The sequence below is a fragment of the Neopelma chrysocephalum genome, unplaced genomic scaffold, assembly GCF_003984885.1.
Source record: "Neopelma chrysocephalum unplaced genomic scaffold, ASM398488v2 Primary Assembly neopelma1_65, whole genome shotgun sequence".
Taxonomy (NCBI): domain Eukaryota; kingdom Metazoa; phylum Chordata; class Aves; order Passeriformes; family Pipridae; genus Neopelma; species Neopelma chrysocephalum.
Genome location: NW_020897722.1, coordinates 2,310,855 through 2,335,176, shown reverse-complemented (window position 1 = coordinate 2,335,176; position 24,322 = coordinate 2,310,855). Strand labels below are relative to the sequence as shown.

Genomic DNA, 24,322 nt, shown 5'->3' with positions numbered 1-24,322 from the left:
GAGAGGTCACACTGAGAGACAGTTGTGTTAACAAGGTGAAGAATCGAGCTGGCACATCAAAAAGCAGCTTTGCACATAAGCAGGTTTCCTCCCAGGTGGGAAATTCATCCAGATTTCTGTGGAAGAGTCCAAAATGTGCCTGTGTCTCCCTCCAAACAAACTTTGTGCTATCACAAAAGCTTTATCCTGAGCTCATGGAGCAGAAAATTGTTGCATCTCTGCCTTTCAGAGCTTTCCTTCCCAACTTTTATCACTGGACACAAACTCCTTCTGAGCGACCGTTGGCCCGAAACCTGATCCAACTGAACCATTACATGAGTTTCTTTGTAAATTTGCACAAACCCTGCACTCTGCAACTCCAAAGTGGTTTCTATGGAGATGCCAAAAAAACCCCACCAAAAAAACGGAACCGCACGGCAAAAACTTGGGAGAGCAGCAAACGGCAGGGGAGAGGAGTGTGAGGAGGGAATTAGAGCCCTGTTAGCTCGGGGCTGAGGGGAACAGGGGTGAGTTACAGCTCTGGTGACAGGCATTACCCACAGTGACACTGCAGTGAGCACCACGAAGGGTTTAATTAACTGCAGGCAGCGGGGCATTAACAGGGAGAGGAGAGCCCACCCCATTCCCGCATGGATCAGGAGAGGGAGGGATGTGAGCATTCACAAGGCAGCAATCCCTGTGCATTAAGAGCTTCTCAGAAGAGCCTCTCAGAGCAGCTCAGCCTCCTTAATCTGCACTACTCGGCAGAGGAGTCCAAACCTTGCAGCTCCCTCCACGGGCTGTTTGAGAGCCTTTGAAACAATCCCAACACACAACAGGAAGGATGCGATTGCTGGCAATGGGTGTGAACTGTCCCACGGCCCCACCCCATCAGTCCTGATGGCTTCACCATTTGCATCTCTGAGACAGAGCTTTCACATCCCATCCCATCTGTAAGGTCCTGCTGGATCAGAGTTCTGGTCTGAACTGGTGCCCAGCTTTCCTGACAACCCAGGTTAGGTCCCAGTTTGGCTCCACTCACAGAATCACAGAATATCCTGAGTTGGGAGGGACCCACAGGGATCATCCAGTCCAACTCCTGGCCCTGCCCAACAATCCCACCCTGTCCCTGAGAGTGGAGCATCCAAACCCTCCTGGAGCTCTGTCACCTTGGCGCTGCACCCACTGCCCTGGGGAGCCTGGTCAGTGCCCAACCAGCCTCTGGGGGAAGAACCTTTTCCTGAGATCCAACCTGACCCTGCCCTGACACAGCTCCAGCCATTCCCTGGGTGCTGTCTCTGGTCACAGAGAGCAGAGATTGGAGCTGCCCCTCATGAGGAAGCTGCAGACCCTGATGAGTCTCCCCTCAGTCTCCTCTTCTCCAAGGCGATTCAGACATGGAAAGGTCCATGGACATGGCAAAAACATCATATGTTGTGTTCACACCATGACCTCGAGCCACACAGAGCCCAAACCTGAGTGCAGTGACCCTAAAGAGACAGAGCCACGAGCCCTAAGCCTCCAACAAGGCCTTCCACACCAAGTCCACTATTCCCAAGTACATTTGAGACTTTCCAGACAGACAAAAGTCCTGTTGAAACAAAGGCTAAAAGCTATTTTTTCTTATTTAAGCAAATCTCCATTAAAATCAACCAGCCAGGCCTTCACACTTCAGTCTGTGCAGACACAGGAGGGAGGGAGGACATGGGGACAGTGCAAGTGTGGCAGGGGACACTGAACTGCCCAGACTGCCCTGGCTGGGGCACAGGCAGAGCATCCCTGCCTTCAGCCACAGGAATCAGGACATCTGTTTTTAAGAGAAAACACAATAAATGATCTGGAGCATCTTCTACCTCCTGGTGAGTGGTCACCCCTGGGATTTGAACATATGGCTGCAGCAAGCCTGGTTAGTGCCAGTCTGATTCTTTAACTATTAAACCATCCCCTCAGGCTCTGTATCCTGTATTTTCTGTGTGTTCATACAAGGGAAAAAGAATTTGATTTGGGGTTTCGAGAATTTCAAACGAGGATACACAATTAGAAAAGGATTTGCTTTGGATCATGATAAATAACCCTGGGCTGGAGAACCTCAGAAAATATCTGTTCTTTGCTCGGCTGTGAGGGCACAAAGCCTTCTGCAGGGCTGTTTTACATGCTTTCCCCAGAGCCCAAACTTGTTAACCTTCATTTCACTGCATGTTTTCAGAGGAGTGACAGCTGCAGCTCTAAATACAGCATTCAGATTTCATGTCAGAGTTAAAAAATCCAATATGTATGAAACCCTCTGCTATTACACACCGACTGGCAAGGAGGGGGGGGAAAGGAGTGGGAGGAAACCCAGAGCGTTAAATCATTTCTGAAATACAAAAGGACTTCTGCAAGCTCGGGTAGGAAACATCCTCTCCACTGTTCACTGGGGCAGCTTTACCTGTCTGTTAGTCTGAGCCTGCCTGTCCATCACTCTCCCACAGCTTAAACTCAGTCTCGGGAACAGGGAGAATCTGTGCTTGGGAAAGGAAGGAGCTGAGGAACATCCTCAGCCATCAAACTCCCCACGCTGCAGCCAGGGAGTGATTCCTGCTGCTCTGGGGGGTGTCTGGATATGGGGGGAGCCCAGTGGGAAGGAAGGGATGTAAATAACATCATTCCAGCCTGGAAAGAGCAGGCACAGTTCGGGAAGGAAGAGCAGGGAAGAAGAGGAATGGGAATGCTCTTTTGGCCATCTCTGAGAAGTGTTTTGGTGGGTTGTGCTGTCCTTGGGGAAGTGGGGAGCCATCCCCCCATCCCCTCTGGCTCGAGGTGCTTCCAGAGGCATCCACAGCTCCTGACAGTCCTCAGCTTTAACTGGGATTTCTGGCACTGAATCCCCCTGCACTTCCACGCTCTGCAGCTCAGTCCCTTGTACTTTGGCACCACAGCAGAGGATCCCTGCCAGCCCTCCAACGTACCATATCAGTAGTTCTGCTTTAAAGACATTCAAGATGCTGATCTCTCCTCTTGGCAGCTTCAGGAGACTTTAGCACAAGTGAGAGACCTTCTGCAGCACAGCCCCATAACACAGGCCACTGGCAAGGAGATAATTGCCCAGCAACCCACGCTGCTCTGGCCTCCCTGGCTCAAACTCATTTCCACAAATGACTTCAAACTGCACTCCCTGCACCCCTGACCGGGACAAACGATGCTCACAGGGTGGATGTTCTGCCTCTGAACCCTTCAGGAATAAAAGAAAAACTCTGATTCTCTCCAATATCCCACCCTCTCCCTGTGGTTTGATTTATTTCTTCTCATTGATTGGATTTGGGGCAGCTTGGAGCTGTAAAATTCCTGCCTGCACTCTGGATAGCTGAGAGCAAGGGGAACACAGAGCCAGGGCTTTATTGCCCTGGTCCCATCACTAAGCTCCAGGTAGAGCTGCCAGGAGCAGCCAGCACACTCTGGCTTCACAAACCCCCTCAATCCAAACAGACAAATCCATGTATAGTCATGCCCAGAGCCAGGGAACTGCAGGGTCCATCCTTCTGCAAAGTCAATTCCCTTTGGAGTACAGAAAATAAACTACTTTTCTTTCTGCTGCTTTCTCCAGGGGCACTGGACTAAAAAGTTTTGGATCTGTCTGTGTGTGGGACAAGGAGAGGACAAGGACAGGGAGAGAGGAGGTGCCAATCTGTACAGGGATCAGGCAGGAGAGAAAACTCCTGAGAAATCCCCTCATGGGGGAAAGAATCCAAGGGGGCTCCTGCCCCATCCTCCTCAGTGGCAGAGTCCCTGCTCTAACAAGCTTTACCACTGATGCTCCAAGGCCTGTGAACAGTGTTTTTCCCAAATTGGGAGTCAGGCTGTCTTTAGGGCTGTAAACCAGACAGAGCAAACAAAAATAGAGCTTTAAAAGAATGCATGAAGGAATGCCAAACCTCCCTCTTTCTCCAGCAAGAGTCTCGCTCCTTTCAGATGCAGTTTTCTCCCCCCCACACACCTCTCAAAACCACTTATAAAAAAGCAGCCCCATCTGGTAACAAAAGACCCAGGAGAAGCTTTCAAGGAGGCATTTAAAGCTTCATTCATAATTGTGGGAAATCTCACTGTCCTGGGTGGAGAATCCTGGTTCAAACCCGAGGGAAATTCATGGCCGGGGTAGAGGGCAGCAGGGAATGTTCCTGGTTGGTTCTGTGCAGGGTGGTTCTCCCTGGTGGAAGGTGATAGTTTGCTACTCTGAGCACTTTTAATCCTCTGCCTGTGGTGGGTTCAGCCAGTTCTGCCTCTCAGCTCCAGAGGGACGATGTGCAGGACACCTGAGCAATGCCACAATCTCCACACTGAGCTTTCACCCTGAATTACCAGCATTTCATACACTGCCAAGTACAACCCCCCTTTCTGCCCAGGTGTGGCATGGCTGTTTTTTTTTTTTTACACCTTCATAACATTTTCTCAGTTAAATCCATATTTTAAGCCTTTCTGTGTTCTCCAGGTCTGCAGAGAAAGCAACCACGCACAGGGAATGGCTGGAGATGCACAGAAGTATTAAATTAAACAGGATCATTTCCTTTGTTTCCTCCCAGCTGGGAACCACAATCCACATGCACCGTCAGTCCATGGCACAGCACCAGCAGGTTCTGCCTTCCCCATCTGCAACCCCCTTGTGTCCACTCCTGCTGCATTTGGGTTGAATTTGGGCTCTAAACTCAGTTCCAGAGTCTACCTGCAACTCCCAGGCACATTAGGAAAAAAATTCTTCCCTGTGAGGGTGGTGAGGCCCTTCAGGTTGCCCAGAGAAGCTGTGGCTGCCCCATCCCTGCAAGTGTCCAAGGCCAGGTTGGAGCAACCTGGGCTAGTGGGAGGTGTCCCTGCCCATGGCAGGGGGTTGGAATGAGATGATCTTTAAGGTCCCTTCCCACCCAAACCATTCCATAATTCTATGTTATAAACTGGTCCAGGAGAGCTGCAGTGCTCTGTTCCCATTCCCACTGTTATTATTACTTGTAATGACACAGGATCACAGAATCATTAAGGTTGGAAAAGCCCTCTAAGATCATGAAAGCCAACCTTTGACCAAACACCACCAGCCCACGAAACCATATTTTGAACACTTCCAGGGGTGTGATCCCACCACTGCCCTGGGCAGCCCCTTCCAATCTTTCAGGAAAGAAATTTTTCCTAATATCCAACCTGACACATCCAGCAGGCCCTGCCTGGGAGCCCCACATGGCAGGTTGATGTGCACAGAACAAAACACACTCCTTGCCTTTCAGACCAAAAATCCAAGGAAACACAAGATGGATACAGACAGCCCGGGGAAGAGTCAGGAAACAAAGACATCCCCTGCTAACAGCAGTGTTCCTGCTAGACCAGCAGCTGCATCCCTCCTGAGTCAATCCAAACCACTCCTTGCTTCCCACCACGACAGGGCACGATCCTCTCCAAGCCTTGCCAAGATGCCTAAGCATGTTTTCCTGCCCCCACGGGCTGTTTGACTGTCTCAGTCTTTTACAATTCCCCCTCTGCTGTTCTCTGCTATCCCTGCTCTTGTCCCAGCTGGGAGGATGGAAAGCTGCTGCCACATGCTTGGGCTGCTCAGAGGGACCTGGCTGGGGCTCTGCATGTTGCCTGAGGGCACAGTGATGTTTCTGGAGCTGCTGGTTGCAGCTGCCACGAGCCACACGCTCCAACTCTTCCTTGAACTCACATCTTGTCATCGCTCAGACAAGGGACTTGCTTTGGAGCACCCGATCAAGGCCAAGCCTCTCTCACAAAAACCCACTCCCAGATGAAAAGAACTGAGCTGGCAGCCAGCAGGAAGGCACAGACTCAACACACAACACCACTCTCTGTTTGGGAAAAGCCACTTCCTTCATGACGGGGTCCCTCTGCCCGGCTGTGCCAAACCTCCCTGTCCCGGAGCACGTCAGAGCCACTGGCACACAGGGTTTGAACTGGCCTCCCCTGGCTGTGATTTACACACATCCCTGATGAAATGCAGCTGGCAAGTGCACTCTGCTTTCGTTCTCAGGGCTGTGCTACACTTGGTTTATTTTACCTGCCAGCTGAAATGCAAACAATCTGTCTGCATCCCCCATGTCCCGGCCCGCTGCCATCGCGTGGGGCTCGCAGGGCTCGGGAGCCTGGCAGGGCACTGAGATCTGGCTCAGCTGAATCACTGCATGACCCAGATGGAAGAAACACATCTGGTGGGTCCTGCACCCTGCGGGGCTGGTCCTGGTGCTGAGCACATCTCCAGTTTCCACCCAGCAGCCTGTGCTGGGAAGGCCGTTCCTGTCACCTGCTTGTGATTTATGTGGCCAATCCCCCACCACAGAGAGCAACTAATGGCACAAGTGAGGGGAAGGAACCGGTGGGAAAACGTGCCCGCAGTTCCACAGGGAATATGTGAATTATTCCCCAGGCTAATGAGCACATCCATAGGAACCAGCCCAGACTGCAAACCCCCCTGTTGTTCTGTCTCTCCCCCGACTGCTCGGCATGTCAGCACTCCCTGAGTTATTACCCTCACTTTCTGCACTGGAGAGGTGCTGTTCCTGTCTGCTCAGAGGCACAGGAATGGAAGGATCTCATATGCTTTCCCTTATATAGTAAAAAAAAATATACCAAGAACATATGATCCAAGAGAAGGAAAACAGAGCAGAGGAGGAGTCGGTTAAACGAGAGGGGAGAGTAAGACAGAGAGGAGGCTCCTTGAACACCCCTTGTGTCAGGCTCCACATCCTTTGCCATGACAGCTCAGGTCCAGCAGACAGTGATTTAACCCTGAGCCAGGGTTAAATCTGCTTTTCCACCCTGCTTTTACCCGAGAATATTTGCCACCAGTTCATACCACCTTGTCTCTGACCCTTGATTTCCCTCCCCAAATGACACCTTGCCAGGTGTAAATGCTGCTGGACCTGAGCAGCTTTGCAGCCTGAACTGTGCAGAGGGATCCCCAAACTGTTCCTGACCTGACAGAGGGTCTGTCTGAAGAAAAAGGGGGCCTGGATGAAGGTGGTCTGGAGAGCAATAAAAACATGGTATAACCTTGGGGCACAAAAGGTGGAAAACGCCCCTTCCTTCCCCAAGTTCACCAGACAAAGCCCTTCTCTTCCCTCCCAAGAGGTGGAGGCAGAATTCAGGTTATCACAAGTTGTTTGTTGAAAAAGCCAAATTTCCATCACTGTGTGTGTTCTCCACTGACCAAACCAAGCCTTGGGAAAGCCCACTCTGGGACCTCAGAGAAGGAACAGGGAAGGGACAGCCTGGGATGGACCTGACACACCACAAACACATAAACCAAAGGACTGCTGAGGGCAGAATAAGCCTCCCATCATTTATGCAATAAGCACAAACACATTGGGTGGATTTTCTCATTCCAGGACTGGGGGAATCTGTTTTCTTCAAGTGCAGCCAGTGTGTGAGTTCTTAAAATTGGATCCTGCAGAAATTTGGAAGAGTGAACAAGTTTTGCGAGCTGAAAGTGAGACTCTCAGGCCAGGATAGTATTTTATTGACTCACAACTCAAAAGGAATTTAAGCAATTTGCTTCAAACACTGCTGAAAGATTCTCCTCTGCTTTCTGAGTAAGTGCTGAGCTTTCCATGCCAAACCAATTTTTCAAGGCAGAAGTGACAAATGCTGAAGTAGGACGTCACCGGAGAAGTGAGTTGCTACTTTAAATCACACAGAATTACTTTTACTCCAGAATAACAAAATGTGCTGCTCAAAACCAATCCTTCTCTCACTCTGACAAGCCACGGACCACTGGGTGCCCCTCAAGGTCAGCTCCAACCTGCTCCAAAAGCAGCTGCTCCGAAGGAAACAGGCCATGGATGAGGGATCAGAAAAGCAATTAAAAGCTCTTTGAACAGCAATAGCTCGGAACAAATACTAATTTGTACTTCTCTTCTGAGAAGTGAATGTAAAATAGCATTTCTAGTGCCATTTGATGTAAATTGAGCCTTTTATGTGGAATCATTACAAGTATCAACAGCTACTTCAGCAAATTCCTCTGGGAAGCTGAGTGGGAGGCTCTTCTTACAATTTAAACCAGAGGTGCTCCTGGATGATTTCAGAGCTCCAAAGGGGTGACACCAGCATTTCTCCTGGACAAAGGAAGGACTCTGTCCTTGCACTGGATAACCACGGAGCTGGGAATCAAGGAAACCTAAGAAGCAGCAATTATTTCCTCAGAGCAGACAGTAAAGCTGCTCCTGGGACAAAAAGGAGTCACCTTTCAGTGGCTGGAAACGTCCATCCCTTTGCCAGGTGTCCCATCCCCCTGTCCCAAAGGCAGGGCAGAGGAGATGCCTCTGGAGTGCACTATTCCTGCTCGGTTGCTGCAGTGCCGTGGCATGTTCTCAGCCACTCTGGAGAACTGTCAGCTGCAATGAATGCACAACAAAATCACCCAATGTACTGAAATTGCCTGGAAGATTAATGCAAGGATTGCCTTCTGCTCTGTACTTGGCTTTCCTCAGCTGTGGGAGGGCTTAAAATAAATAAATAAAGCGCAGAAGGAAAAAAAAAAAACCAACAGGAATTCCAAACCAGGCAATTAACCTTTGGAATCCAAGTTGGGCTGCTGTTAATTAAGAGCATCCTGGAAGCTCCTAATTCCCAGCTGTGTCTGAGGTGCAGTTGGAGCAGGAGCTGCCTGTGAACCCCACGGATGAGCTGGGCAGGATCCGACTGCTGCTAATGACTGGAATCCCAAAAAAACTCGCTTCCCATCAGCAGCTGCCTCCTGCCACAAATGGGATGTGCTGCCATTAAATCTTTATCCTGCCTCGTGAGAAGAGCAGGAGCACTAAAGGACAGCTCTGCAAAGCAGCTCCAGCATCTCCTCATCTTCCTGAGAGTCAGCCACTGTGTCCATGGCCATGGGACAGGATCCCGGGCCTCGAAGGGAATTACAGGGTAGGAAACAATGGTTTTAAACTGCCAGAGGGCAGGTTTAAATTAAATGTTAGGAAGGAATTCTTCTCTCTGAGGGTGGGGAGGCCCTGGCACAGGTTGCCCAGAGAAGCTGTGCCTGCTCCTAGATCCCTGGAAGTGTCCAAGGCCAGGCTGGAATAACCTGGGCTAGCGGAAGGTGTCCCTGACCATGGCAGGGGTGGGAACGAGATGAGCTTTAAGGTCCCTTCCCATCCAAACCATTCCATGATTCTATAATTCTGCATGGGCTACATGCATTAAATGGAGTGGTGCCAACCACATTAGCCAAGAGCAGCCAGAGCAGTGCTGGGAGCTTCACATTCCCATAAAATCACATCCTGAAGCCTTGAGGAGATCTGGATATGGACAGGGCTCTCATTCATCTGGAGGTCACCTTCCTGTCTTGCCAAGGGGTGCTCCCAAAGCTCTGCTACAGCACCCACGTCCCCCTGCCCTGTGGTTACAAGAAGGGCCAGAAGCCCACCAGGTTTTGCCTCCAGCCTGGCACCTTCCAACCTCGATTCCCTCACCCAGAACACACGGACAATGATGCTCCATTGCCTCAAGAGGGCTCCGTGAGACTTCTCTGCAGAGCAGTGCCGTGTCCCAGGATGAAAGGCAGGATAACACAGGACCAGCACTGCTGTATCTTCCTCACCATATGTTGTTCAGAACCCCCCACCCCTCCCACACGCACAGGATCGATGCCTTGGCTCTGAACAGCACTCGAAGCAAAATGTCTGTGCTGTGCCCATCTACTTGCAAAGCCACTGATGACTAGGAAGTCTGACAAGCTGGAAAAGAAAGGCAGGAAGCCACTAATAATTTTTTATAAAAGGGATTTGGCATTTCCTCACAGACAGTGAGGTTTGGGGAAGGCTTTTCTGGGGCTGCTGCACTGGTTTGTTTGCAGCCCAGTTTGATACAACCAGTCACTGGCTGAAAATAACTGGCAAAAGTCAAGATCAGGGAACCTGCTTGAGCTGCTTCACCCAGAACAAATGGTGGGGAGTGTTGGTGGGACAGTTTGCCCAGAGAAATTGTGGATGCCTCTCCTCTGGAAGTGTCCAAGGCCAAGTTAGATGTGGCTTGGAGCAACCTGGGCTAGTGGAAGGTGTCCTTGCCCATGGCAGGGACAGGAACTGGATGAGCTTTAAGGTCCCTTTCAACCCAAACCATTCTGGGGTTCCATGATTCTGCTTTGCAGGGATTCAGGATCCAGGAGAGCCCTTCCCATGGTGTTGTCAGCAGGCACAGAGCACCCAACAGGAGCCCCTGATCGCTGCTCTCGGGGCAACACTGAACAGCTTGGTGGGAGCAAGGAAAACAGAGGGACAGCCACAGAGTGCTCCTAAATCCTTATGCCTTGGGGAATGACCTCCAGGTTTGCCCTTGGGAGGGTGGAGAAGGAGATATGGCAATACCCACACCTGGTTACAGCCCAGGGAAGGCTCACACCTCGCCTGGTAGGACCTGCCCCGAGCAGAGGCCTGGGCAGCATCTGCCACTCAGGAACCAGAAAGCTGTGATGGAAGTGTTTTTCCTGGCAAAGCTCATGGCTTCCCCAAACAGAGCTGTTCTCACCTCACCTCCACCCCAACACCACTGTGGGGCCGGGACACTTGGCTCAGGCACCTCCTGACCTCCACACAAAGCAGCCCCCACCCCGAGCCTCGCAGCCAATTCTCACACGAGGGGGGCTGCGGGTTCCCAAATCACCCCACTTTGCCACAGAAGCCCCGGATTTTCCTGCCAAACACTCTGAGAGCCCAGAGCCCTTTCCTATTGGTTTTGGACAGCGCCTCATCCTCTGGGACACTGTTGATAGGGAGGGTTTGGGTGAGGTGTCACCACGCTGGGCTCCGACAGCTCCACTTATCCCACTGTGTCCCAGGGAGACTTTGCAATCAGGCACGTGGAGCAACTTTTACAGGTCTCACTTCAAAATTCCTCCCTTTTTATTGGGCCCACACTGGGCAGTGCTGGTGGGAACCTGATGCTCCGTGGCCAAAAGCTGCAGAACCTTTATTGCCATTGGCTTTGAGATGGTTGAAAGCAAATCTTTTACAAGGTAAAACCCAACATAAACCTGACAGCTGCAGCTTTCCTGTGTGAGCAGCAAGGATGTAATTATCACAATTTACCTCCATCCAGGTGATTGTGGACAGAATCCATGCGATCCCTGGGTTTTCTCACTGCTGCCTGCCTAAGGTTTTCCCCCAGCTCCCATCACAGCAATATCCAAGGACTGACAAAGCTGTATCCACCTGACAAAAGGGTATCCATGCAGAAATGCAGCTGCCAAGAGGAATGAATGGTCTATTCAGGAGCTATTGACAAGGTGTATTTCCCAATTTTAAAACTTGTTGTGCAACAACTCAGCAGACAGGAAGCCGACAGCGACAGCTCTATCCTTGTTGGGTTTGGACACTCTCTGCTGGAACTCTGAACCAATGTATTGTTGCACACCCGAGGTTTGGGTGTTTTAGCTGAGCACTGGCTTTTGTGAAAAAAAATATGTCTCAGCTCGAAATATGGGGGTTTTAAAGCACAGGAGCGGAGAGAAAATCAAGTAGCAGCACTCTAGGGGATTGTTTGTCATGGTCCTGAGCAGGACTTAATCCTGGGAAATGATGGGAAAGATAATGCAGAGCCTCTTGTCCTGCCTTTGGATGTATTATGATACTCAGTCAGCCTTTCCTCCTCACTCTTGAACGGAGAGACCACGGAAAAGAGGAGGAACAGCTTCATAAATAACTTTGACCTGTTCCTGATCCTGCAGTGAAGATTTTGGGGGAGCACTGGCTGAACCTCTATCCACCTCCCAGAAGATGAGCACAAGGATCTCCTGGCCTCACTGGGATGCATTTCCTGCACCTGATACAGAGGCGGCACAAGAAATTCCAGAGAAAACGGTTGAAAATAAACAGTTTTTTTCCAAGAAAGAAAAGCCCAGAAGAACATAACCTTCCCAGAGCGACCAACTGGAGATACTCAGATGACTCACCTCCCTTCTCCCACTGCACAGCCCCTCCAGCCTCCACCAGCCAACAAGGACAAGCTGTCCTCACTGCCAGCACCGCTCTCTGCCATCCCCACGTTCACACTAACACTGGGAAGAACAGCACAGTTCCTCTCCAACCACTTAAAAGAAAGGCCTACTTGCACCCTATGAGACCAAAGCAAAGGTTTTGGAGCCCTCAGGGAGAAACTAACCCTTGTTTATTGTTCTTTGCTGTTTTAGCACTGCCTGATCGTTCAAGTCTTTATTTAAAGGTCCAGGATCAAAGAAGAAGTTTCTGCACTGCAAGGTTCACTGTGCACCACCACCATCGGACCAACGGGGTATTTCCACCAGAAAAATTCGTGTTTAAATGAATAATTCAGAGCCAACAAGCAGCCAGGCTCTGAGCAGACGTGGCCAACACACACATTTAAGCTCAGGACACCTCAGAGCTAAACTCCTCACCCCTCACTCTGCCAGCCCCCTTCCAGGCGTTCCACACGCCAAGGACGCTTCTGCTCATCGTGCATGTACAGGATCAAGCCTTCAGTCCCATTTGGTGTTTCCAAATGGCACAAAAATCGCTCATTCCTCTTCTGACACGGCTCTGAGAGTCATCCCACGCCACCAAACCCCCGACCCCCAGATCTCCCTGGGGCAGCGCCGCCCTCACCTGCTCGTGGTACTCGATGCCCATGCTCAGGGTGTTGATGAGGATGGCAATCATGATGCCCCGGTTGAAGTACTTGCTCTCCACGATCCTCTTCAGTTTGCTGCCAAAAGCCTTCCACAGCTGCACGACCTTGTTCCTCTCCTTGGGTTTCTTCTTCTTCCTCCTCCTCCTGCCCCTCTGCTGCTGGAGCTGGTCCCGGTGGTCGCCGTGCCGCAGGTCCTGCGTGAACTCGTAGACGCCGTTGCTGTCAGAGTCGCAGCTCTCGGAGTCGCTGAGGGCGAACTCGGGGTCATCCAGGAGGCTGGCACAGAAGGGGCAGTCCTGGAGCTCACAGGTCAGGGTGGGGCCGGGTGGGCTGGGCAGGGGGGCTGTGCTCAGCCCCGACAGCCGGCTGGGTGTGCGCCGCAGACCTGCAAGGGACACGCACACCGTGAGCCACCGCGCCGGGATACCCCGCTCTGCTCAGCCCCGGGCAGGGCAGCTCCTGCCCCCTCCTCCAACAAATGCAATCATGGAATCTTTCAGGTTGGAGAAGACCTCCAGACCAACCTTTGACTGAATAACACCAGCCCGTTAAAGCACATTGTGAAGTGCCGCGTCTGCTTCACGGCGCTGACTCCTGGTGGCTCTTGGAGGTGTTTTCTGAACACTTCCAGGGATGGTGATCCACCACTGCCCAGGGCAGCCCCTTCCAGTGGTTAGCCACTCTTTTAGTGAAGAAATTTTCCCTAATATCCAGCCTGAACCTCCCCTGGCATAACTTGAGGCTGTTTCCTCTCCTCCTGTCCCTTCTTCCCTGAGAGCAGATCCCAAACCACCCCCTCTCCCCGGCTTCCCCCTCCTGTCAGGGGGTTGGAGAGATTGAAATGCTCTCCCCTGAGCCTCCTTTTCTCCAGGCTGAGCCCACCCAGCTGCTCCTCATAGGAATTATTCTCCGTGCCCTAAAAAAGCCTTCCAGCCAGCAATCTTACCCAGCAGCTCTGGGTTTGCCTCATTTTCCTCCTCTGATTTCCTTTCCCCCAGCCCTGACACTCACCCTCTACCCCCTCCAGAGTGTGGCACCCATTCAGTGCCCTGGGCTGAGGGAAGGCTGATGGACACACCTCTCCTTTTCAATTATTCCCGATTACCTCTGCCCAGGCTCACATCATCAGTGATACCTGAGAGCTATCAAGCTGTTACACCCAATTTAGCCAGTGCTTCCATTTAGCTCATAATGAGGAGGGAGAGGGAAGAACGGACCAAAGGTGGCTCCAGGCCACGGATCACAGCTCTGGGAGTCACGTAGTCCCCTCAGTCTCCTTCATCCCTCCTTCAGCCTTTAATAAAGCTCAGGTGAATTCTTTGCTGGAGGCCCAGGACTGAGTGTTCAGGGTGTTTTAAAATCAGACACGTTGCCACATGTTCTGCAGTGTGAGGAGAAATCCTGACTGCCCTCGTGGAGCCAGGGAACGGAGAAGACAGGGACAAGTGTAACAAGGATAATTTGGGTGGAATGGGAACCAGATTTTATTTCCTCATATTTAACATATAACAAATTCTTAATTTCCTCTTATTTAGGAACCAAATTCTTAGTTTCCTTATATTTTGGAACCAGATATAAATAGCAAGGGGAAAAAAAAACCCAACATGAACACAATACTGGGAGCATGGGACCCTTCCCACAAAATGCCATTTAAGCACCAATGGAAGTTTTCCTTGAGATTCAGAGAAATAAGTCGAGGGGACAGTTTTCCCCCTATGATAGGATCATTAAGGTTTGAAAAGAGCTCCAAGATTGAGTCCAACCATTAACCCAGCACCATGTTCACCACTAAACCATATCCCTAAGTGCCACATCCACCTGCTCCTGTCTGGAGATTGGATGGGGACCACTTGGATTGGTTTTGGGGAGTCCAAGATAAAAGCATTGGATGCTCCTGGCTCTGGACCCTGGAGCTTGGAGCTCACCCAGCAGGAATGCTGATTTCAGCCACTCCTGGCTGAGCACATCTTTAAAGAGGAGGCAGCACCAAACAAAGCCAAAGCAACCCAATCACTTGAAAACTGGGTTGTGACAAGAGTCAAAATACATTTTACTTGTCTGAATGTCACAGGGACATCACTGACCTTCAAAACAGCCTTGAAAGCCAGGACAGGGCTCCTGGTAATACATCAAGGACACCAGGAGGATCAGGAATATTTCCCCCTTGCTCAGCCTGCAACAGCACTGCACTCCAGCTCCTGATCAGGACTGGTCCAACATGAAAAGGCTCAGCACAGGCACAGTAGATGGACAACAGAGGGAAGGGGCTTTCCAGACAGCTTTTAATGCTATCAAAGTGTTAAAAATTATATGAAACACACTGGCGCCACAGATGTCTTCAAAATACCAGAGTCTCCTTGGCTGCCTGCTAAAATAACCTCCCAGCATTGCAGGGCACGAGAACACAGAGGAACAGCTTGTACTTTATGCTGTTCAAATCCACAACAAAAGGAGGGAAGAGAATACTCTCTCCCACAACTGCATCTTTCCCAGCAGACACCAACCTTGTTTCCAGCTGGGGCTGCGAGTGCCCTGGCTGCTAATGCCTCCTTAATGCTCTCAATTATCACTTCTGGGCTCTCCTTGCACAAGTCTTGCAGTGAACAGACTCTGCTTGTTGGCTCATAAGAGGAGAGAGGGAATTAGGTGAATTTGGGCAGCTCTTTGTTTGCCCAAAAAGGCTGAGACCAGGAGGGCTGGGAGAGCTCGTGAGCCCACCTCACCTTCCCCACTGAGAACTGGGTAGGACCTCACATGGCTCCTCTGCTGAGTTTAGGGATGGAGAAACACGAGTTGGGACCTGTGTCTGGCAGAGCTACACCCTCAGGAGCTGGTTTGTTTGGCACCAAAGATCATCCTGAAGCCTTGAAGTCATATCCATCACCTCTGATCTGTGAAGGTGGTTGTGGCGCAGAAGTGAATCTGACTCAGCCCCGTTGGGTTGGGAAGGAGGGCCTGGAAAGAGGCAGAACCATGGAGGGGAAGAGCTGGGCACTGACACATGGTGTGACAGAAGCGGGAAGGAGGGCCTGGAAAGAGCCAAAGCCATGGAGGGGAAGAGCTGGGCACTGACACAAGGCAGGACAGGGTCTCCAGATGGACCCGGCTGCCTCCCATCCCTTCCCAGCCCCTGTGCTCCTCGGGGGATGGATAAGCAGCAGCTCAGCAGCCAAGATCAGCAGCATCCACCCCTTCCCCTCCACCCCTTCCCCCAGCTGTGACCACACTTCTGAAAGAGACAAAACAATTCCAGGAGATTTGTTTAAAGCATTTTGGCATCCTCGGGGCCGAAATCCCTCTGTGAAAAGAGGACACTATAATTGCATTATTAATAACAACTCAATCTAATCTCCAGCTTTCAAAGAACCACCGCAGGCCACGTGAAAACCTCCAAAATCCCTGAACTGGCCCTGGGATATCACAGTTGGGACTGAGATTTGGGACTTTCTTCTCCTGAAGACCCCAGGAGCAGCTCCCCTTGCAAGCATGAAGATCCAAACCTCTGACTTCAGCAGTTCCTCCTTGCCTTCCTGCTCCCAGACTTCTGCAGAGCCTGGGCTTTTATCTCAAGGTAAATACACATTCTCCCAGTAACCTTCACTCATTTGCACAGTTAGAGATGAACCAGTGATTCACATGAAGTCCTTGCTGAACAAGAGAAGAACGCTGGAACTAACCTTGCCCCCTCTGCCAAGCTCCCGAGTGTTCAGAAGCGGCTGCCCAAGGCGGTTTCTATAAACAATCCACTTTTACCCTTTTGTATGGTCACTTGGAAAAAAAAAAATAAAAAATTCACAAAGACAAGCCACCCAACCTCTCTGGCAAGTAACCTTTCCTGTGACCCCCCCCAAGCTAGGCTCATACATCACTAGGGTAAATATTTGTGTCCATGCACACGCAGATAAACAGTTTTGGAAAACACAGGCATCGAAAAAAACAGATGACGACTTTGCTTAAAGAGATTAAAAAATAGAAGCTGGATGTTTTTTGACTTTTCACTGTTTGAGGGCTCAAGACTATTCCTCAGCCTTCAGCTCCAGCTACAAGGGCTGGAAAAACGTTTTGCAAAATAGAAACCCAAGTGTTGCGTGTAATCACTGCTCCAGTGGGTGATTTATATGTGAAGGGAGATAAAACCTCACTGACTGTTCTGGTGTTGCTGCAGTGTGCACAGATAGGGATGGGACTGAGGTACAAAAGAGTCCCCCAAAATGCTCCTCAGACTGAATGGAGCTCCAAATCTGCAGGAACACCCAGTGCCACATTTCTTCTGCACAGGGGGGAGTGCCTGAGATGTGCAGCTCTGCTGCTCCTGCCCTCCTCACATCCTCTGAGGACTGGCACAGAGCACGACCCTGCAGTGGCCATGGGCCTCCCTCCAAACCCTCTGCTCCTCCTTGCCAAGAAGAAATTCAGAGGCTCAGGGGCCCCTCAAAGCAGAACTGGAAGTTTTTAGAAGTGTCTGGTTTGAATTTTTGCAGACCCTCCCTGTTTTAAACTTCTTACACTTCCTCTGTCTTATGCTTCTCCACCAGTTTTCACCTGCTCATCCCTTTCAAGGTACCTCCCAGCCCCTGGGGCTTCTCTGCTTCAGGGATGGAGCTGGCAGGTCCATCACTCACTGAGATGTAATTCCAGGGGGTGCCCAGGTCTGTTCTTGGGTGGGAAGAGAGGGAGAACCTCCGGGATATCACAAGGCACGTGAGATGAGCTCAAACCCACGTTTTGTGACCACAGGAAAGAGGCCTCCAACAACTGCCTGGACCATCCTGTATCTCGCTTTACCCAGTGACTGCAAATACGAGGACAGAGGGAACAGAGCTCCCAGTCTTCACCTGTCCTTCTTCTGCCTTCAGCAGCCACAAGGCCACCACAAACACCTCAGCTCTTGAGCAATTCGCCCTTTGCCCAGTTTTCCTAAGCAAAAAAAAAAAAAAAAAATCAATTTGATGATCCTTACCATGTTCTCCTACCAGTTGCTGCAGCTTCCCATAAGAATCCACGCCCAAATTCACCGGGCTATTAACCACGGCCACCGGCGAATTCCCGTTCTTCTTCCCTTTGGGAACGGGCACGGAGCTGACTCTGCTCGTCGGCGAGGGCAGGATGGTCGGGTAGTTCATGTTGCCGCGGCCGGAGAGTTTGATGCCGGCAGGGGCGTTGGAAGACTTGCAGCTGACGGGGGGTCCCTCCACGTGGCAGTCGGCGTGGTAGATGCTGTGCACGGACTCGGCGTCGGGGCGAGGGGCCGGGCCCTGTGGGTTGGGGGACGGGGGAGGCAGCATCAGCTGGGCCCCAGGCTTCATGACCTTGAGCTCCAGGTCGCAGATCTCCGGGTTGGGGCGCGGGCCCCGCGGGCTGCCATTGCTGATGTGGTAGTGGTGGTGGTGGTGGTGGTGGTGGTGGTGGATGAGGTGGTGGATGGAGGTGATGCGTTTGCGGCCGCGGTGGCTCTGCCCGTTGGTGGTGCCGCTGTTGGGGTTCACCTTTTTCCGGCGCTTGCTCTGCCAGTTGTTGTACAGGCGGATTGTCCTGCGCTTCACCTTCCTGAAGATGTGGCAGATGTACTTGAGCAGCTCCTCGTAGCAGCTCCCCGGCTCCGAGAAGCTGGCGATTGTGCTGTCGTTGGAGAGGTACCGGGCCCGCTGCTCCTGCATCAGCTGGTTCTCCCGCTGCTTGGTCTCGGAGAACTGTGTTGCTATCACAACCAGGCACAAGTTAATCATGAAGAAGGAACCGACCTGGAGGGAACACGGGGAGAGGGATTAGCAGGGATTTCACGCTCCTCGTCACCGCACGTTGTCTGGACACGAAGTGCGGCTTCTTGGTGAGACTTCAAATGTGCCAAATCTCAGGGCCTGCTCACCAAATGTCACGGCCACGTGTGCCCAGGCTGCTAAATTTGCTCCTAAACCATGCTAAATTATTCTGGCCATGGCAAAGCGAGCTGTTAACAATGGCCCTCCCACTTTCCTCCCCTCAACACGGATGACATTTGCTACTAATGCCGGGTGGAACACGAGGCAATCAGTCAATCAGTCACCACCACAGAACAAGCTGTCTTGGACATTTGGCCAACCTGCAGGGAGAGATGGTCTGAAGTCCAATTTGTGCTGTATTGGAACAGAGTCTTTTCTTCAGTCACTTTGATCACACCCTAACAGGATCCACCTTTTTACTCTTGTGTCTCTCTGGCACAGAGAAATGCACCTCCAGGAGGTTCAGTGCTCCTAGAGGGGCCTGATTTATTGCCTGGTTGAGTTGATGTGTTCTTGGGTGATAACTGAGTTTTAAGTCCCAAGGACAAGAATGTGAAGTGACCTAAGGCTGCATTCTTCCCTCAGCTGTTGAGCCCACAAACTGGTTTTTCACCGCTTGGGTTCATAAATCCACCAAAGGGAAATGTCAAATATTCCCAGCAGGGAATTGGTGCCCTTGGGCGTGAACAGGACTGACGTCAGGGAAGTGCCACTGTCTGCAGGGCCAAACCTCTGTGCTGGGCTCAGCAGGACACACATGGATTTAATCTGGACCATTGTCTGGGGAATCCTCAGGGGAAGCCATTGGGAGATGGTTTGTGGTGCTGATCTCCAGTTTGGAATAGCAGCCTGGATGCTGGCAGGGAAGCAGCAAGGGTGCCTTTCCCAGCTCCAAGTGACTTGGAGATTAGTCACCTTCTGGCTTTTCTGCAAGGATCCATATGTAGAGAAGGGCTCAGAGCAGTGGAGCATAAATCCCTACTATTCATGGCCCATTGCTAAAGCTCAAAAACCACTGACTTCAAAATGCTCTCCATGACTGGGACACTCTCAGTGCTCTGATCCATGCCTTTCCCACCGCTGGTGAGAGCTGGGTTCAATTCCCATGGCCTTCAAACCCACACTGACGAGGATGGGGTTATATATAGGGAATACCCAGCCTCCAAAGCACTTCTAAGTGCCTCCATCCCATGTCCTGCCTTACAACTACAAGGTACCTTTCCCTCTGCTTCCTTCTTGACTGAAATGCTTCCCTTTTCCACATGTGTAGACCCCTGGAGAAGGTTGTGCCCACTGGAAAACCAGAACCTTATTAACATGGAATGGCATCTTCTGAAGGCAACCTCCAGCACCTCCAGTGGGTAATACTTTGTTTTTAGGAATGACAGCACTGTAAGACCTCAGCAAGCTGCAGTGCTATTATTGGGATTATTGTTATTTGAAGGGTTCAGGTGAAGTACAAAAGTTTGAGGGTCCTCCACTGAGAGGAGGTGTCCTCTGGCACACTGAGGAGACTAAAGGAAGGAAAGCTACAGCCTCTCTGCTTTTTGTTCTGATTAACAGTTGCTTGGCCAAGGCACGGCAGTTCAGACACATCAAGGTGACAAGCCCAAGACTGGGAGGGCGAGAGGGAGGGGAGACCATATGGCCTGACAGGCTGTGACTGTGCAGCACAGGGGACACTGAGCAGGGCTGTCACAGCCAATAATCTGCCCCCACAGCACGAACCACAACCTGCATGATCACACCTGATGGCAGCAGGAAGGTCTCCCACCCCGAGCCCTACCTGGCTCTTCCCTGTGAAGAGCCCAGGGAACAACTTGACCCCACAAGGAAAAGGAATAGGAGCATCTCCCAGTTCATACTTACTATTATAAGCAATATAAAATATATAAAATTGTAAAAAGAATGTGCATCCATCACGTAATACATGATGTCAACCCATCCTTCCAGGGTTATAACCTACAGGAAGACAGAGAAAGAAAAGTATAAGAACAGAAGTCAACCAAAAAGTTATTAGATGTCAATCTCCTGATGGTTCCTGGTACTCATCATTCCACAGCACCTCTTGGGATCCATCCAGACCTGCTGCACTTCTGTTCCCAGTTGGCTTAGTGTGACCAAAGGACTGGCCTGAGGTTTCTACAGGAATCTGGCACAATTAAAATGATGAAACATTCAAATAAACCACCTGAAATACTGGTTTTGAGGCAGCACCAAGAAATTCCAAGAAAGAATTCTGATCAAAAAAGCCTCTGTGTGCAGAGATCTGGAGTTTTACCTTTGGCTCCTGGTTTTGTGATGCTACCCATAAAATTCCCAGTTTTTGAGTCAGTTCTGTTTCCTCGAAACCAATTTCTTTGCGATTCCTACTGGCTCAGGATTACAACTGCATCACCAATATCATAGTGGGAAAGCATCTGAATGGAAGAGACTTACTTTAATTAAATATAGGATTGATTTAATACTCGTTTTCTCAGTCTTCCTTTCACTAAAAAAAGAAGCTGAGGATTTAATTAACACCACACAGGCTGTGTGCAGAGCAAAGTGAGTTCTACCACGTGATTTACAGTTCTTATTTAGATAAAACACACCAAACTTCTGGTGCAATCTTGCTGCTAATCCTGGAGCTGGAATTCCAGCACCATTTCCATCAGAATCAAAGCTCCTGCCTGAACTGACTCACGGTGACTTGTCACACCAACGTGAGCCTTGGTGGCCTTGGCAAAACCCTGAACTGCTCCTGCCTCCAATTCCAGTGGCATCATCCCTGATTTAAACCATGTTTGCAGCGAAGGAACTTGCTGTGGGAAGAAAAGGATCAAACCTCATCAGTGTAGAGGGCTTTCTGTGGGAAAAGCTGATCCATAAAGCACTTGCTGTCAAGGCAGTGAATAAAACCACGGCCTTGGCCCACCAGGGCAAAGCCCTTTCAAGGGAGTCAGACACAAATCCTTGACTCTTTCCTCCTGTTTTTTTCAGTCAAGGAACTGAAAGAAGGTTAGACATGGATGTTCAGGACGTGAGCACGTGTCCAAGGGGAGAGCTTGGCTGTACCCACAACCATCAGCACTCCCAGTTTCCCTGAGGCTGTCGGGGCTCATTGCATCCACTCGTGGGTGCTGGCAGGGAAATCCCACCTACCTGTGATTCCTCACCCTAAAGTCACAGTGCTGATGTTTTAGCAGCCAGTTTTCAAACCCACTTGCTGTGTTGGAGCTCGTGTAACCTCACACCCCCCGTGCAGCCGAGCGAGAGGGCAGCAGGAACAGCTCCAGCTAAAACCAACCAACAGGATCTGCCAAGGAGCAGGGAAAAATTGTCTCTGCAGCTGCTTTACTCTGCCAATGTTGCTAAAGACTCAGAGCAATCAGGTCTGCTCACACACTAGCTGCTTTACACAAACATCTCCCACATCTCCTGTTCCTCCTTATATCCATTAGATATTCCTTCATATCCCACCCTCGCTGCTGGTTTGTGATGGTCAGCAACTGGACAACAATGCTTTGCTTCACAGAATCATAAACCCATGGAATTGGATTGGAAGGGACCTTAAAGGCCATCCAGTCCCACTCCCTGCTACAGGCAGGGACACCTTCCACTAGCCCAGGTTGCTCCAAGCCCTGCTCAACTTGGCCTTGGACACTTCCAGGGATGGGGCAGCCACAGCTCCTCTGGGCAACCTGTGCAGTGTTTTACCACCCCCTGAGTAAAGATTTTCTTCCCAACATCTAATCTTATCCTGCTCTAATCTAACCCTGCTCTAATCTAACCCTGCCCTAATCTAACCCTGCCCTCTGGCAGTTTAAAACCACTGCCCCTTGTCCTGTCCCGACCTGCCCAGAAGTAGCAGGGGTTTAACAAACCCCAAAAGAATCCTTTTAGTCAACGTGAACCCCAGAGATCAACCTCTGGCAGATGGTTTCCAGCAGAAGAGACATTATTTTTTGTGTGGATTCCAGGGCTGTTATTCCCGTGGAGCCTGGGAAGGGGTTAAGCCGCCTGGGTTTAACAATCAGGGCAGCAATCGGGGTGTTCAGCCGCGTGGAACGGACAAGCAATCAAAGCCCAGCTGCCCCTTCCTGCCTTTCCCTGAACACGGGTGAAACATTTATAGAGAGCAAAGTTCTTCCTGGGTACGTCCCTCGCCTGTGTGGGCTGTGCTCTGCAGCTGATCCTCTCACAGCCAGTGCAGGTTCACAGGGAAAACAGAGGGATCAAGTCGGGAGGTGACATAAGGCTAAACCAAATCACTGCCAATTACCCAAGAAATCGTTTCCTTTGTGCTCTGCAAGTTCCCTCCCTTCCTTCCCTCTGTTTGGAGGCACAGCTGGCACAGCAGGTGCTCCATCCATTTACACTTAGGGATGACAAATGAGCCCAGAGACCCCAAATACATCAGCTACACCTCTCCACTGAATTTGCATTTGGCTGGCAACCCTCAGATCTAACATATTAGAATGATTAACAACAGACCCCTCCGCACAAAAGGAGTTTCCTGAGGGCTGCTCTTGGGCTTCTGCAGGTGCTGCCACCTCCCCACCTGGGAAACAGCTGCTGAGACAACGCTGAGGGCCAACCAACATTTATAGAGATATTTTTCTTGCATGCTAGACAGCACTTTGAATAAGAATCAATCAACACGCCAGGTTTCTCCTCCGCAGGGCTCAGAACGCTCATCCTGCTCTGCGAATATTTAAGACGTAATTAGGACTTGCATTATTTACCACTCACTTGTAAAGCAAGGGGATACAGGAGGCATAAACAGACCTCTGGGCTTTTCTTCTGCTGTTTGACATCTCTGGGGGTTCATTCTTGGCCTCACCACCCAGCATAAGGGCAGCAGTACCGAGGGGAAGGATCCCAGAGCTGCTGGGATTGGGGAGTAGCAGCAGTCCTGGAGGAGAGCGGGATCACAGACATCTGCCTGCTTTTTCTAATCAGGGAGCTCTGGAGAAATGCAGGACAACACACAGGCACAGCCACCTGTCTGGTCTGGAACAGGGTCTGAGATTTTTCCAGCCTGATTCTTGCCTTGCTGGGGCTTCTTCCTTGCTGCCCTTTCAAGTGCTCCAAACAACTTCACAGGGACGTTTTCGCTGCACGTCCCCAGCAGGGCCTGGGTGTAAATGGGAACCAGACCATCTGAACCTGCCAACAGCTGGTTTATACACCACAAACTGAACTCTCCAACTATTTTTGGAACTCAGACAAAAGCATCTGCACAAGGTTCGCTGCTGCACTGCACACTTTGATCCCACACACTTAATTCTCAGACCAGATGAACTTGTGGATGTCCCATCCCTGGAAGTGTTCAAGGCCAAGTTGGACAGGGCTTGGAGCAACCTGGGCTAGTGGAAGGTGTCCCTGCCATGGCAGGGGGTGGAACTGGGTGACCCTTAAGGTCCCTTCCAAACCAAACCATTCTGGGATTTCATGAAGTCAGGGGGAAATCCAGCAGCTCTCACCACTCTCCCAAGAACATGGGTATATTTTTCCAGCCTTGCTTTGCCTGCTGTTCCTCCCTTGGGGCACCCTGACTGCAATCTCACCTATTTCACTAAGCAGAAATGACTTCCTCCTCTCTTCACTTTCCAGTTTGATTAATCCACTTGACTGCACCTCCAGCATTTGGCCCTCCAGGCCCTTTGGAGATGTCTTCCAAGGACCTGGAGCACCTTTCTTGTGCCTTCCAATCTCAGCAATCCATTCTCAGTAATTAAATTCTGTTCAAGCCATGGTTGTTCACAGAGAGTCACATTAAACAGCATCTCCAAATGTACCAGTTCAAAGCCTCCAATAAATGCAACACACAATTATTTATCCACGGAGATAAGATGGCAAGAACACGTTTCCTAATTCAGCTCTGATGAAAAAGATGTGCAAGGTACGTGGCACCAATATTGGCAGCTGCAGGGAAATAGCTGAAAGATTCCATTAAGATGATTGGCACAGTTGTGCTGGAG

At 50.7% G+C, this 24,322-nt stretch overlaps 1 protein-coding gene across 2 annotated transcripts in view; it reads right to left on the bottom strand.

Annotated features, from left to right (window-relative positions):
• The window catches only part of CACNA1H (calcium voltage-gated channel subunit alpha1 H), a 151,336-nt gene that overhangs the window by 63,398 nt on the left and 63,616 nt on the right, over window positions 1-24,322 (bottom strand). For both annotated transcript variants that reach the window (XM_027683805.1, XM_027683806.1), the window contains exons 8-10: window positions 20,226-20,318; window positions 17,558-18,338; window positions 12,573-12,982 (exon numbers count right to left, since the gene is read on the bottom strand). In XM_027683805.1, the coding sequence (XP_027539606.1) occupies window positions 12,573-12,982; window positions 17,558-18,338; window positions 20,226-20,318 (1,284 nt within the window). The remainder of the gene's footprint in view (window positions 1-12,572; window positions 12,983-17,557; window positions 18,339-20,225; window positions 20,319-24,322) is intronic.